We start from the raw sequence: 16,131 nt of genomic DNA, 5'->3' as shown, positions 1-16,131 counted from the left end.
AAAGGCCATTGCTCGTATGCAATTTAATTTCCAAAAAAGAATGATTTATCTTTGTCTTGGTTTTGAGACTAGGTCTTTTATGTAGCCCTGGCTGACCTGGAACTAGCTATCAAAACTGGGATGCCTTTAAACTTATAGCAATCCTCCTGCAGCTGTCTCAAAAGTGCTGGGATCACAGGCATGAGACACCACTGTCAGCTAAAAAAATATTTCGAGTAGCATACCAGTATATGTTTGGTCTTTATTTTTTACATTTTTTAATTTGGTAAATCGTGAGGTATTTAATGAGAATCCATTAGCGTAATAATGGATGAGGTCATTTACCACCCACCAGATCAGAAATCCACGTGGATGCAAAATGTGACAGCGCTTGTATTTCTGTGCATATGTGGAAAGAGACATAATCTGCGTTTCCAGTAAAATTCTGGGAAAAGACAAATTCAAATACTTACTTTTGTTTGTTTTTATTTAACTCAAAATAGCTAGTAACATAAAAACATTTTAAAAAGTATCTCTAGTTCTTCACTATTTAGTTGGGTTTTTTTTTTTGATAACACTTGGTTACTTTATTTCCAACATGTGGTTACACAATCCATCATAAAAATGTTATTTTTAAAAGTTTGCAGCAGGCTTTCAATCTAATAAAAATTCATGACATGGTATTTTAATTGTAAATATTTCCTCCCACATTGAAATTTATGAAAATTCATAACCATAAGTAGGCTGTTCGTCAGCACACACACAGGTAGGGCCTAGGCTCTGCTCCGTCACCGGGTGAAAGATGACCTCTGTGACATCCAGTGGAGGGACAGCATCGAGCATCTAACTCACTTTAATCCATACACGGGGTCAGTCGAGGAGGAACCGGAACAGAGCCTGTGACAGCGGCGTGGGTGTACACCGTGGGGGAGCACTGCCACAGTCTGTTTGCTCCTATGATGGCCACTGACGCCCATGCCCCACTCTTGGGCGTATGATTTTAGTGTTTAGAGTACATACTTTCTACATGGAACGGCCCCTGGAACTTTGCCAGGGGTGTCAGCCGGTCTTCGGAGGAGCCTTTCTAGAGTGCTCTCAGGAGTGGTCCCAAACACCCCGTTTCACCTCGAGCCCCGATGCTGGCGGCTGATCTGTAGGTGGGAGGCATCTCGTCCGTAATGGAAATGAAAATGCATTCTACGGTCAGTGTAACTGAATTTTCAGTCCGGCACAGTGGGTTCCAGGATACTCTTCAGGCGCCCACACTCCAGAATACAGTATCCCAGATGAGAAAACTCCCATGGCGCAAAGGTGGGCGTGCCCAAGGTCTGAACAGAAGGCCGCGGAGCTGCTCAGTGTCAGCCTCACTCGGGCGGGCTATTATGATATCCAATTAGCAGATAGCGCGGCTGAAGCAGAGCCTGGCTCTGTTCTGTGACACTCGGCACTCCCAGTAATCCACTGTGGCCTCCTTTTCCCGACTTCCCTTGTAATCTCTCTCCCTTTCACTTCTCAAATAATTGGTCTTAAACTGACCCCGCCCTGGTCCGGTTTCTAATTTTAAAAGCACCATTCTAATAGAAATGTCCCTGTTCCAAAGGGAGCTAGGACTGTGAATTTTCCCACTATAGCTAGAGCTCTTGTGTCACGTAGTTTCGGTTAACTTGGTAGAGATATCGATTTTTCTTGCCGTTGGCATTGACACTTGCTGCAGCTTCTTCCAGCCGGTAGCCTTTCTACCTGGGCTGTAGGTGAGAGAAAAAGATCCCGTGAAGAACTCCTTCGATGACCACATTTGGAAAATCTGAAAAACAAAAGGATAGCTGCTTTTCTTTGTGTGCATCAACAACATGTAATGGTGTTTTACAGACAAAGGGTCGGAGCCACCCCATCTCTCTGGAGTCCATGTAGGAGAGCCCTTTGCCCTTGGTCAGGAAGGAGGGTCAGAGGTCAAGGCCACAGTGTCAGAGGTCAGGGCTACTACCTGGGCATGTTCACCCATGGGCAAAGGGTGCTACCATCTGCGCTTGTCAGCCAGAGGCCACTTTGCTACCACCAGGCACAGCAGGAGTGCACAACCAGACTTGTAGTGTATTGATTCAGGGGCTGCTCCTCTAATGGCTAATGCCGCCAGGCCTAGGCTCTTTATCTGGGTGTTTCCTCACAAGGAAGATGGATTACGCTGGCCATTCAATTTCTAACAAAATCTCAATACACTTGAAGGAATCCCAAGATTTCTACTGGGGATACTTGGCTGCGGTTTTTCCACTGAGGTCTAGGGAGGCTCTTAGTCTAAGTTGTGTGTGCACTTGTGGGCATGCTTCTCAAGGACAGAAAGGCAGGGCCTGCTCTTTTCAACTCGAAAGGGCAGAGTTCTAACAAGGCATTTTGTCAAACTTGAAAAACCAGCCTCACTTTCGTAGAAGGTGCAAAGGAGAAGCTGTGGTATAGACCCTGTATGCTGAGCCAGTTTCTAGTGTCAGCGCAGGTAAAGTACTGTAGACTGCAGGGACTCAATCTTCCCAGGGCTCAGCTAGTATATCCAAGCTTTGATCTGGATACAATTACGTCAGGAGCTAGGGGAAAGCTGAGCACCCTGAATGGAGTTATTATGCAAACGGACCAATGCATTAGAGTTATTATACAAATGTCCTAATACCTTAATAACTTTTATCCATACATGCATTTCCTATAGAGTGGCTACCCCCATGGGAAGTCATGCACAAGGGAACTGGGCTTCATTGGAGAAGTAGGGAAGACTCCAGGGCAATACGAAGTGACACTACAGTCTGCGGCAAGGAAGCCTCAAGGGTTCAGAGTCTTCAGTGGAAGTGAGGCAGGAGGAAGGTGCCAGGACAGCCCTGAGAAGATCTCGTGGGAATCTGCGCTCTATCAGAAATATACTGAGGGACCTGAGGCGTTCTGAGAGACAAGATGAAAATTTGAAGAGATGACTGACCACCAGTCAGAGAACAGACTGGAGAAGTGTGAGGTGGACACAGACCCACGTGGTCACTGAGTGGGTGGATTGAGGGATGACGCTGTGACCTGATGGCACACACAAGTGACTATGGATAAATGGGAGACGTCAAGGGTTAAGCTGGATGGGGTGGTGTGTGCTTGTGATCCCAGGAATTGAAGGCTGAGGCAGAACCTGGGGATAAAGGCCAACCTGGATTATACAGCGACTGTAAATTATATAGTCCATAATGAGACTGTCTCACCAAAGGCGCTGGAGGAAAGGAGAGGGAAGGAGGAGGAGAAGGAGAAAATAGTAGTAACTGAAGTCATCACTGGTGCACCAGTGAGGGTTTCTGTCTTACTCAGGCAGAAGGTTGTGGGGGAAGCTGAAGGAGGGTGAACTAGAAGACAGTCAGTTCAGTTTGGGACCTTCTGTTTCGAGATACTTGTGAGTCTAGTCCAGTAACTAGCTGGGTGACTGACCAGTTTGCCTTGGCAAACATTTCTTGACATGGGTAGTTACTTCCCAGCTCTATGATGACAGCTGAGTCGTGCAAAGGGTTAAGAAGATCTCACAGCTCCCTTACAGGTTAAAGTTGCTGAGTGACCAAGTTCGTGGACTAGGCCTGACACACAGTAAATACTTGGCCTTTACCACAGGCCGTGTACCCATCCAGTTACTGGAAATATAAGAAAAAATACGCTCTCTGTCTAGGCCATAGGACAGGTGCTGGCAAGCAAATGATATGAGTAAAATTTTAACAAATCTCTCCACTAGAGTAGTGAGTTCTTTTGGCTGATGATGCTGGCTTTCTTAGTGTGTGCTTTTCTGCTTTACGCACGCACGCACGCGCACACACACACACACACACACACACACACACACACACACACACACACACACGTACACATGCACTCTTTTTTCACAGGTCAGATCTTTAAAAGCCTGTAATATGTTATATATCTGTGTATTTGAAACAAAGGTCTGGCTAATTCTAATTTTAAATTCATTTCTCATACCGATATTAATAAGTTGAACCATTGATTAATTTCCATTACAATATCCAAACAAAGACATTTCATGCAGGTGGTATATTGTTATCCTTTGCCTCCTGAAATCTGAAAGTCTATCTTAATACAGTTAATTTATATCATTTACATATTAAGTGGATTGAACAATGTCCCACAAAACAGCAGTGAAAACCCCATTACGTCCGATGAGTAACTCTACATCAGGACAGTGGCTTTAAAGCAAGGACAAAAAACAGGGCATGGGCACAGGACATGGAAGAGGGAGAAAGGGCCCACAGTGAAGGGGCTGCTTGAGCAGACGTGAATGAGGTGATGTAGGAACCAGCCGTGAGGGTGTCCAGGAGAATGTGTTCCCTCACAGGGAGAAGCCAGTGTCCTCCAGGGGACAGTCTGTAGCCATCTCTCCTGAAGATAGCCAACAAGGTGCTCTGAGGAAAAAGTGAAGAGACTGGAGGTCTGTCTACCTAATGGTTAGAGATAAGATGGTTGTGCTTTGTGCTGTTCTCCCACTTGTTTGCTCACTGTAGAGTCGGGCTGCATCATGGGTACGATTTGATACAATGTCCACTACTGCTTGATTTACTCAGAAAACCTTCTTCCCTTCAGAAAACCTTCACCTCATTGGGGGGTGAGGGGAAGGAACATGACTTGGATATATTTCTTATTATTTTTACTGGCATTTATTTACCTAATGGTGAGCAACAACAGGACCGAACTGTATGAAGGTTGCTTTAAAGAGAGAGGCAGTAAAAGCTCCAAAGCTGTGACATCCAACATGAGGCTGGGAGAAGACAGGCCCACCAAGCATGCAGACCAGAAGATTCAAGGAGGAAGCAGTGGGTGTCCTGGGAGTAGAGTCGGCATGGCTGGCTGGGTCAGCATGGCTGGCCAGGTCAGTAGGTCGATGGGCAGAGCAGGTGCCGGGGGGTAGGGTGTGCAGAGTTGGTACACTTGAGGCCCAGAATGGATTGCAGAGTAGCAGCAGCCAAGGAGCGTGTGATGAGAGATAGTCTGGAGTAGACCACAGAGTTCTGGCAAACCAGAACAAGTGCCTATGTTGGAAATAGCAATAGTGCCTCTTGGTTGCACTGATGAGGTAGTTCAAGGCCATCAGCAGGAGATTATCTAAGGAAAAACCCACCCAGCAGCATCCAGTCTTTGATGGGAAAGCTAGTGGTGAGACAGTGTTGGAAGGGAGAGGATGTGGCCAAGACATGTAAAGCTGATGAAAGGGCTAGTAAAACAAAGGGGAAAATTGTCCAGAACGTCCAGCCCATACCTGGGTCCTTGGAAAGAGCTGTTTTGCATTTTCCAGAAGAGTTAAGACAAAGCCAAAAGGCGTATGCGTTTGAATCTGTTAAGATATTAAGGGAGTTCTCTCCAGGGGCTAGAACTGGCTCACTGGTTAAGAGCACTTGCTGCTCTTACAGAGGACCTGGGTTTGGTTCCTAGTGCCCACAAGGGGACTCACAACCATTTATAATTCCTGTTTCAGAGACACAGATGGTGTGTATACATATATGCAGGTAAACATTTATACATGTGAGATAGACATGAACAGATCTTTAAAACTGAGGGTATTCTCTTGACTTTTGTTAAAAGCAAAGAAGGTAATGATCAGCTATTAAACTCTGTATGTGTGTGTGTGTGTGTGTGTGTGTGTGTGTGTGTGTGTGTGTGTGTGCGCGCACGCGCGCATATGTGTGATGATATGGAAGGTGGAGGTCAACTCCGGTGTCATTCTATGTTTTTGCAGACAGGGTCTCAGTGACTGAGAGTACACTGATTCAGCCACACTGGCAGTGAGCTCCAGAGACCCTCCCACATGCCTCTAGCTTGCGCCACCATGACACCATGCCTGGCTTTCTTTTCTTTTTTTAAATGTAGGTTCTGTGGATAGAACTCAGACTTTACACTAGGGTGGCAAGCTCTTTGCCAGTAAAGCTGCTGTCCAGCCCTGAGTATTAGCATTTTCTAACAGAATGTTTGGACAGAATATCTGAAATGGAGAGAAAGTAAATGTGAGTCCACAGAGCTCCACATTATCTCCACATGCAGTGTTTTCTGGAATAATGACTTCCACTCGCTGAAAAGCATCTGAACAACCCAGTAGGGTACAGGTAAAGTTTCTCTAAGGCCAGAGAAGTCGGATTTCTAAAACAGGGAGTGCCAAAATTCTAAGAAAACAGCAAGAAGGCTGGCCCTTGAACCCCTTTTCTTTTCTTTTTTATTTATTTATTTATTTATTTTGTATACAAGTACATTGTAGCTGTCTTCAGACACACCAGAAGAGGGCATCGGATCCCATTACAGATGGTTGTGAGCCACCATGTGGTTGCTGGGATTTGAACTCAGGACTTCTGGAAGAACAGTCGGTGCTCTTAACCACTGAGCCATCTCTCCAGCCCCTTGAACCCCTTTTCTTCCTGACCACCAAGCCCATCGACCACAGCCATTGCCCCTGACGTTGCTTCCCAGAGGCTTGTCTTCAGTACTGTCAAAGTGTGTGCTATGTGGTGGGTGCTGCTTAATAAGCACCTTAAAAAAATCAGATTTAAGGATCACAAATCATAGCACCCCACACCCCACCCTTTCACCGAGCCCCTGGCTATCCTTGTCTAGGCTGGTTCTCTCCCTTCCTGCAGGAACTTAGGACAAGTGCATGAGATATCTGAATAGAGACAATTCCTAGGAAAATTATGTATGCAGCTGGCTACTTAATGTAGACTAGCTTGTGCTATCGCTGCTAAGCATGACAATAACTAACATACGTCATATGTTAGTACGACACCAGCTAATGCACAAACGCTTTAAACACAGGAAGCGATTCTTAGGAGTGGCCACTATTCCTTATCGAGAAGACATGCACAAAAAGCCACCACAGCACTGTATTCCTTACAGCTGAGGCAGCCCTCTGACCACTCAGAGGAGTCTGTTAGTGAACTGTGTCTGAGTCCTGACCACTTTTCCGTTACGGGTAGGTAAGCGGGTGAACTCAAGATGAGCCCTGTGCTACTGAAACAGTGCCCGCCCCCTGTCCAGCTCGTAGGAAGGTTTTGTTGACAGAAACAATGGCTCCTTTATGTTTTCATGTGGCTGTGATATTTGTGATTCTCAGGGGCTAGAGACCTGATATGCTAAAAGAAAGGGGAAGCTCAGGCCTCAAATGGTCCACCAGAGCCGCCCAAGTCACCACATCCCTGAGTCTGGGTTTTTTCCCTTAGACAATGGTATTACCTGCTGGGCCCATTTTATAAGGCTGCTCTCGGACAAACGAGATGACGTCCAAGAACAGCCTCTGGGAATGGTACAAAGGAGAACATTTGAGGAAGACTCTTGGGAATTGGAACTGAAAAGGGACGCAGGCTAAAATATCGATTATGGCTATACTTAAATCAATTAGCTGTACTTAGAATATACCACTTAAGAATATATAGTTCACCATCAGAGACACTGAAATCTAAATAGGAACCCAGGTACACCGGCCATGCACGCACAAGGCTTTTGGAAAGAAGCATTTTTAGGAAGGACTAGAGCCTCCAGCCTGAACTCTGACATCTAGATTAAAAACAAGCAGCCATCTAAATAACATCACACAAAAAAGGGAAGAAAATAAAAATAAATATCTTTATCCCTTCTTTCTCTAATTCAAAATAGGCCAGGAAGAGAGAAAGAAAAATTACATTTCCTCCTGAAAGGCCGGCCCCAATTAAAATTCTAAATGTCTCTTGCACCGAGAGCCCTGGTTTATTGGCAGATGATTAAGCCCTGGACCGATGTCACTCCGTTAGACCCGTGTTACAAACGTGGTTTATGTGGTGCAGGGGCAGATCAGTAAAGAGCTGTAGCAGATGACAGGTTTGATTACCGCTGGCTGCAGGCAAGACGTATGGGTCCCCAAGGAACAGCAGCACCGGCTGGTGGGATAGCTTGCTGGAAAGGTCAAAAACAGGCATGTCAGCATCAGGGGACGATGGTAAACAGAAAACACTACAAACTAGCTTTGAGGGGATCAAACTGCTGGGTGGGACGTCTTCAGGTCTCCGCGTCTACCAGTGGGTGAATAACAGTAAGTACACGGAGGGAAGTGATGGGCGCTGCAGTGGCCTCCCAAATATTTCTCTCTGGGATAGAAGGCGGTAAATATCACTGCTGGGATGCACTTTCCCACAACTCCGTGATCTGATCAGATGTAAAACTGCGTTATTGTTGGCGTGAAGCTCTTTGTCCTTTCATTCCTCATTACAAGCAATCAGCCACGCAAATCCCTATCAAATACTTATCACCTTAAAACCAATATCCAACAAAGGTTTTCAAGAGAGACATGGCTTTAATCACACCTCCCATGGGCAGTTACAAGCTTAACGGACTGCAGTCTGATCACCGAGCTCCGTAACTCTTGGCTGACAACGTTCTCACCTTGACTCTTCGGATTCTGTCTCATCAAAAGATCTGAAATGTTTATAAAAGAAAAGAAAAAGACCAAATTAGTTGGGCCAATGTTTATGCCAACCAAACAGAAGATTTTATCCTTAGCACTGAACTGGGAAACCAAAACGGAGTGTCTGTGCTCAGCCACAGCAGGCCAGTGACTCCTGAGTAACTTCTAGCCTGGAAGATTCTGGAGATTCTGGAAGATTCTGAAGATCACCTAAAAATCGTATGGCCTTTTACCATTTGGGGGCTGAAATAGAAGTAAAAAGACTTAATTTTACTGTTACTGTTGACATCTCTGTGTATCTATGAACCTGCCCTCCCACGGAGAAAGGGCTGGGACAGAACACATTGGCTATAGAGATGACTTGGTGTGTGTGCTCTATGATTCAGGCTCTGGGGTCAGCAGCCTTGAGTCAAGGGCTCTGATGAGGAGCGGTGACAGGCGTCTACTGCCCTGTGTTTGTCAGACAGCTCAGGTTTAGTCTGATCTCAGTAAGGACTGGAGACAGCAGCAGGAAAATGGGTAAAGCCCTTTCCCTGCTGGCTTTGCCTTACTTCCCTGTGGACTGGCTGACTGGGTTGCACTGCCCTTGACTTCAGAGGCTGGCTCAACCCGGCTTGCTGCAGATTCCATTCTCTAGAAGAACTTTCTCTGGCTGCTGGGATGTTGTGGATCTAGTTCCACAGTTAACAGACGCTACAGCCCATCACTTGCAAGTTCCTGAGGCAGAATCAGCAGAGAAGAAAGCAGGCCCCTGTAGAAGGCCTGGGTTCTGCTACCTGCAAGGCTTGGGAAAAGCACTTAAATACTGTGCCTCTGACCAACAACCAAATGAGGGGTACTGGATCAATGATCTCTAAAGCCATCTATAGCTTTGAACCTATAGAATACAGGGACTGGAGAGACGGCTAGGCCCGGTGGCTCAGAGCACTCGCTGTTCTTCTAGAGGACCTGGGTTTGGAGCTCAGCAACCCTGTGGGGCAGCTCACAAGCTCCTGTCACTCCATCTCCGGTGGATCTGTGCCCTCTTCTGGCTTCCCTAGGCACCCCCTCAACAAACTTGGCACACACAGACACATGCACTCACTTAAACAATAAAAGTGTGTCTTTAGAAAGCTATATGAATATGTATACTTGGCACAAGTCAGAGGACTATTCTCAATTATACTGTCTGGGCCCGTAATTACCATCTGTGACACTAAGTGACACCATCATTAGACAGGTGAATTCCTCACACCTAAGCACGGCTTTGCTGGAACCGTCCGTTGTGAGACAGAGATGCAGACTCCAAAGCCAGGTCTCTGAGCACACGGATGAGAGAGCGACACCTCAACCAAGAGCTGAGGTGTGGCCAGGCTGCCCTGGGATCCTTGCTAGGACAGTCAGTCACTGCAGAGTCACTTGAAAAGCACACCCACACGTCAGCGGCAGTTCTTACCCACAGCTTTCTGCTTTTGGTAGAGAGGGCAAGTGTCTTACATTGAGGAAGTCAAGGAAGAGTTTGGGAAGTTCCTCATTTTCCAAGATGACGGCCTGGGAAAGAGGAAACAGAATTAGAAACGGGAGGGAAGTCTGTTAGGCCATCAGTCAAAGGAACGCTATCAAAAAGTCATAACTGCCCATCGAAGGCCTCCCTGGCAACATTCCTCACAACTGATATGAGGAGTGGTCTCCACACCAGCCAACACCGGTTCAGGCTGACGCATATGCTATACAGTAGGAGCACACCGTGCACTTTATCAAATGTTCAGGGCAGATTTACAAGAGTCTCCTACTTTCAGACGCTCACTAATGGAAGCTTACTGGGGAAGCACCGGACCTGGTCCTGGCCTTCACAGAGACTCTGATCCAGCCTGCACAGTTCAACCCCAGGCATATCAGCAACGCTGCTAAGATTCACAAATCAAATTTTTTGCTATTGAGTGATAAAGTATTTATATTTCCAGAGCATGCCGCAACCGCCCGTAGGAAACCCTGCAGTTTTTCCATCTGGAAGATTTAGTCTAAGCCCTTAGTTATCACCTGCTTCCGTACTAGGATCAGTTGACATTTATTGCCATCTGGACAGCTCCACTTAAAGGGTCAGTGACAACTTTACCACTAAGTGTAAATCAGGGCATCTATCGGGAAAAAATCTATAAAGTTCTCCCACTTAAAGAGCTTCGCTAAAGAGCTGGCATAATGGCATAAGTGTGTCAGCACGCTGAGAGCCAAATTATGAGATGTCGAGGCGGAACGTGGTGGAGGGTGCAGAGCGAATGTTCATATTTGTGCATTTTTAAAGATTCTGCTAGCATGTGCCAACGGACTACACGTTTGATGCCTGCTCCTCTCCCTCAACTAAGGCAAAGCACGGAGGACTACATTACTCCTCTTCTGCTGTCTTTCAATAGAAGGGTCTACTATCTAGCCCAGGCTGGCCCTGAATTCAAAGCAATCCTCTTGCCTCGACCTCCTCAGTGTTGGGATTACAGTTAGAAGTGACCATGTTTCAAAATACTTAAGTGCCTGCCTCAATCATGTCATGGGCAATTTTTCCCCCAATAAGCTTGTTAGCTAGAGAGTGATGAGAACAGCATCTTAGGAACAGCTATAACAGGTGCAGAAGATACAGAACAAACAAACAAAAATTAGGTCAAATTATAAGTACCCTGTTTGTCTTGGGCATACTGCCATTCCTATGTTGAGTAGCCCCCTTCTCACAAGCCTGGAATCCTACCACTCACTTCAGACCACATACATGGACCAGCGCCACACAGGCTGCCAGGCCTGCCTATGCCTTGCAGTCCCCAATTCTCCTGCTGTTCAGACGGCCATCTGGAAAGTTAGGGTGTCTGGGCTGTCCCCATCCCTCACAGTCCCCACTACACTAAAAAGAACTGAAGGAATAAAGAGAGAAGATAGAAAAGTGATGGGGAATTCTACTCTATTCATTAAATAAATTAATTAAACTGATTAAATAAATGCTCGATACTTGTATCGGGTGCTGGGATACGGCAGTGAGCAGGGCGGTGCGTTCAGTGGAGTATAGGATTAAGAAAGAAGCACATGCATAGCTCAAACAACGTAGCGTACGGAGAGAGTTAGAATGCTGCACCGCTCGAATGCTTTCCTCCCACTGACCCATCCGAGCACCCACCCCCTTCATCTCACATATAATATCTTTTTCTAATTATGCATGAGAAAAACAAAAGAAAACTTGAGAAGACAAAGGAAGGAAGGCACTCTCTGCCTACAGAGATAATTCCCTACATTTCAGTTCATTTCTTTCAAATTGTTTGACATTTATCTCAAATCCCACGTACCCAAGGGGACTTCTGAATACCCAGAGATGATCGCTTCAGTGGTCCCAGAAGTTCTGGATGTTTTTGCTGTGACACAGGCTACAAGAGCTACCAAGATATTTCTAGATGTTTGCCTACTAGGACAACAGAGTAGCTATTTGAATAATAAAACTTAACGTTCTGACAAATAGGGGACAATCTGCTCCAGAAATAGTTTTAACTACTTGTAGAGAGAGGGGGGTAGCCTTCAGATTTTAAAAAATTTAAAAACAAAATGAGGGAGGATGCAAAATTCTTATCTCCACCCCCTACCTTTTTAAAATAAATTAAATCAATAAGAAGTGTGAGACACTTTTAATGACCCGAACTACTTAATTTCCAGGCTCTTTCGACATATCATCCATCAATGCAGTATGGAGGAAGACATCTCTTGAGCGTTCAGGGGGTTACTTTGGTTTTATTAATGCAAGATTTAGGGAATTTTAACAAGGTGAATTGTTTATTTGCCTTGACAGATTGGCTTACAATGCACTGGCTACATCCACAGCATGATCATTAATGACAAAAGACAGGCAAAAAGCTGTTTACACTGCACATAGGGACAGGGATTAATCCTGCTCACTCTCCCTGGAGTTCTCCAAACAGATGACCACATTGTTTTAGGTAAGACATCCTGGCAGAAAGAAATACAGAAAACTCTAGCAACTTATGAGCACCTATTTTCGTTCCCTGAACATTCTCAATTAATATCTTCCAGAGAACAATGGTCAAGCTTCTCTCTGGCACTTAGGGTCATAAAGGAAATGGCACCTGTGTGGGCTGGGATGTTGGTAAGGCTTTCTGTTATGTGGTCAGGAAGGATCCCTCAGCTCTGTTAGGGAACCTTGCACAAAAAAGAATTAGTCCAAAGATGAAAAATTCACCTAATTGAATATAATATGTACAAATGAAACAACTGTCATTAATTAGTACAGAGATGCCAAATAGGAATTAAATTAGTTCAACTCAGCCTTCGGGCCATAAACATATGATCTCATGCGGGAGGCAGAGCAGCAAGTGGGTCTCCCAGCTGTTGTTTCCATCCTCGGTCCTTGAAAAGCTCAGTCTCAGGAGCAACCTTTCCTTTTCAAAGCCACGCCCTGACTCATCCCACACCGTCAGAACCCATCTGCTTTAAATCACCCAACTTTATTCCCCAGATAAGCCCCTAACCACATCGGAAAAAAATCACATATTAAAATATGAAATCATGTCCCCATTGGCTTTGATTGCACATCTTTGTTAATCTTTGATGGAATTCATTCTTACGCTCCAGGCAGTGTGGTGCATAGGCACGTGGGTTTTGTAGACGGACCAGGTCTGCATCCTTCCTCCTTGTACTTAGGGAATTCTTATGAGGACTCAAGGAGATATTTCCAGGAGTGTATGTGAGAGATTTCACTCTCTTTCCTTCGTGCCTTTCCTGTTGTCTTGATTCTGAACTCATTTTAACCCACGTGGAAAATTTGGATGATTATCTACTCGGTGAACAGAGCTTAGTCATATGTGATTTGTGGATCCTTTTAAAAATCTGGATAAAACTCTCAGTCTCTCTCTCTCTCTCTCTCTCTCTCTCTCTCTCTCTCTCCTCCTCCTCCTCCTCCTCCTCCTCCTCCTCCTCCTCCTCCTCCTCCCTCCCCGTCCCCGGAGGAGATGCAGAACTGACAGACTAGCAGAGGACCCTGCTTTCAGCTAGGCTGTACCAGTCAGACTGCTGGGCACTCCCACTTGGCCTGGGACCTGACATACAGACCAGTGCTGTTCACGAGCTCCCTAAAAGATGTACTGGCTTCCTGTCTGGGGTCTACCCTTCTGTCAAACAGGACCTCACTGGACTGTGCGCTCCATCCGCATCACTGTCTGTAGCTTGGATGTGGTTAAAAATATTTGTCTAAGTAGTGATTACTATGGTAAAGGCGTCTTTCCAACAGACCAAACTCTATCACTTCACACGTTCTAAGAAGCACTCCATGCTTACTGCTTCTGTGTCCGTGCCTTCTCTATACAACTCAGAGTGTAACAAGGATACACAGGGTCCCCAAACCTGAGGAACTCTTAGGGAAAATATTTGACACTCTCCAATTATGGCTGGTAAAGCCTAGACCTCTACACCGGTCAGGGGAGAAGCATTTTGGTGGTAGGACACTGTAAGGTCCCGGGGTCAGGGCTGTTGTTGATATCCTGAGTCCTTGGTAGCAGAGCTTCCACGATGCTCGCCTGTCCTGCAAAGCTGGCATTTGAGGCCTGGCAAATAATTTATGAAGAGAGTATAATTCAAAATGAACTGGACAAATTAGAGAAAAGTCCAGAAATAAATCCCATTGAACTTCACAGGTATAAGCACTGAGTAAAGTACCATAAGAAGCACTATTAATCACAGACCCAAGACGGAGAGTAGCTGCTTCCACTCAAATGCTGTGGGTCTCCAGTGGTGGGTCAGCATGAAGGGCTTCTTCTACAAGCTGTCAAGAGAGCTGAACGCCCCATCTCACCCAGTGCATTTGCCTTCCCTGCTGCAGTCCAAGAGGGAGAAAGCATGATAGACCTATACACGGAGGGCCAGAGGCAGCTGTTAGTAACCATGGGATTGTAGTTTCCAAAGTAATAGGCTGCTCAAACAGAGAGACAGTGGTGGGTGGGTAAGGAGTGGCTCTTCCAGTAGGAAGGTGGCTGGTAACAAGTATCAATCCACTGGTAATTCAGCAAGCTCAAGGAGCCTGTTTCATTCAGCATAGAAGAAGTCTACCGCCTGTTAAAGCCTGTTCAGTGAAACTAGGAGAATGGCCCGTGTGGGAAAAGAAAGACCAAAGAACTTCCAGATTGGGGCCCTTTAATACACAGTGAGTTGGGAGACCCTACTGATTCCTCCAGTTTATCATTTCGGAATCCATGTCAAAAACACGTATGTGAGTACGATGACACTGGAAACAGGGTTCAATCGTGGGGCCGTGCTGAGTGTGTAATGCACTGTGACACACTTGGGTATTGCAGCATCTAATTAAATAAATATTAAAAAACCCCAATAAGTATTAGAACTGGGCAACTAACTAAGTATGCTTTGTAAAGGCTAAACTTATTATTTTTATTTTTCTCTACATAGCAGTGTGTGTGTGTGTGTGTGTGTGTGTGTGTGTGTGTGTGTATGTGTGTGTGTGTGTGTCCTACTTTATACAGCCATTTACAAACCCTTGTCTGAATGGGGCAGAACAACATCTGCATTGGTACAGCAGCCTCACCAGCTCAGTGTTTACTCCAGAAATGTCGTTTTTATTGAAAAGGTGCAATTATCATCATGTAACACAAATCACAAAACCCCGATTTTTCCACCTTATCAGCTTTATAAAATCACGGTCCCAAAGGGTGCCATTGAGTAGTTGCACATGTTCTTTCCGTGGCATCCCAAATACTTAATTGTCAGTTATCCTTTCTTCTGCAGCAAGTAAAATGTGGTCACAAAATTACAGAGGGACCTGTTCTGCCTTAACCTCTGCGAGATGCCATCATGCAGTAGAAAACACTGGTAAAATATCACAGGATAACACCGTCCGACAAGGGGGACGGATAAACACTGTAATGATTTCCCACGAGTTTCCATTTTAGAAAATTGTCACTGAAGCCAGCATAAATGGTGACACGTCTCCTTGAGGACACGGTGAAATCGAACGCTGGCATTCTAGTTAGGGCCAAGCCTACCCAGCAGCCAATTATAACAGGAAGGGAACATCTTGAAAGCTCGGATGAGCCCACTCTGCTAACCTTCCGTGATCACGGCACAGGGCACTGTTGTTTGATCTTTTTTATTATCTTTTCAAAACATTAAACATGCATGCACATGCATACATCCACAGGACACATATTTCCCTCTATATGGTTGCTATGGACTGCATGCATGTTCTCCCTGTGAGGTTGCTTTCCAGATGCAGGGGGACCTCTTTGTCTCAGAAGTCAGGCGGTTTTAGGGAGTCCTCTAAATAGTTTCGTTCTATCTATTTGGTCTGAAATGTCTGATTTGGGGAGTGACAAAGTTCACCGTGACAGTTTTTCTTCTCCTGTCTATGAAAGATGCTTCATACCATACCTACTTCAGAGGAGTCGCTGAGAACAGGGAGGGGGGAAAAATCAATATCTCCTCACAGCAGTAAGTGGGCCTCAGTGTCACCGTCCTCTGGGACCCAAGCCTACGAGCTCCTAGAGGCTCTGTGGTCCTCAGGCTCCCACTTAGCCACCTCCCAGCACTTGGTCACAACTCACACAATGAGCCAGTCCAGCTAGTGAAATGATGTTTAAAAAAGTAGGTAATGCCAGGGTGTTGAGGTTGGAGTGGGTGGGTGGAAATGGGAGCATCCTCACAGAAGAGGGGAGAAGGGGGAATGAGGGGGGGGGATAACATTGAAATGT

The 16,131-nt window shown here is 45.7% G+C and overlaps 1 protein-coding gene across 8 annotated transcripts in view; it reads right to left on the bottom strand.

Annotated features, from left to right (window-relative positions):
• Positions 1-439: 439 nt before the first annotated feature.
• The window catches only part of Snx24 (sorting nexin 24), a 153,913-nt gene continuing 138,221 nt past the window's right edge, over positions 440-16,131 (bottom strand). For 6 of the 8 annotated variants that reach the window (XM_087593115.1, XM_087593116.1, XM_087593113.1 and 3 more), the window contains 4 exons: positions 9,849-9,943; positions 8,392-8,424; positions 7,841-7,905; positions 449-1,783 (listed from right to left, as the gene is read on the bottom strand). In XM_087593115.1, the coding sequence (XP_087449241.1) occupies positions 1,716-1,783; positions 7,841-7,905; positions 8,392-8,424; positions 9,849-9,943 (261 nt within the window). In that variant the 3' untranslated portion in view covers positions 449-1,715. 8 annotated transcript variants of the gene reach the window in all.

The sequence above is a fragment of the Rattus norvegicus genome, chromosome 18 (genome assembly GCF_021556685.1).
Source record: "Rattus norvegicus strain SHRSP/BbbUtx chromosome 18, alternate assembly SHRSP_T2T, whole genome shotgun sequence".
Lineage (NCBI taxonomy): Eukaryota > Metazoa > Chordata > Mammalia > Rodentia > Muridae > Rattus > Rattus norvegicus.
This window is presented reverse-complemented; position numbering and strand designations above follow the sequence as displayed.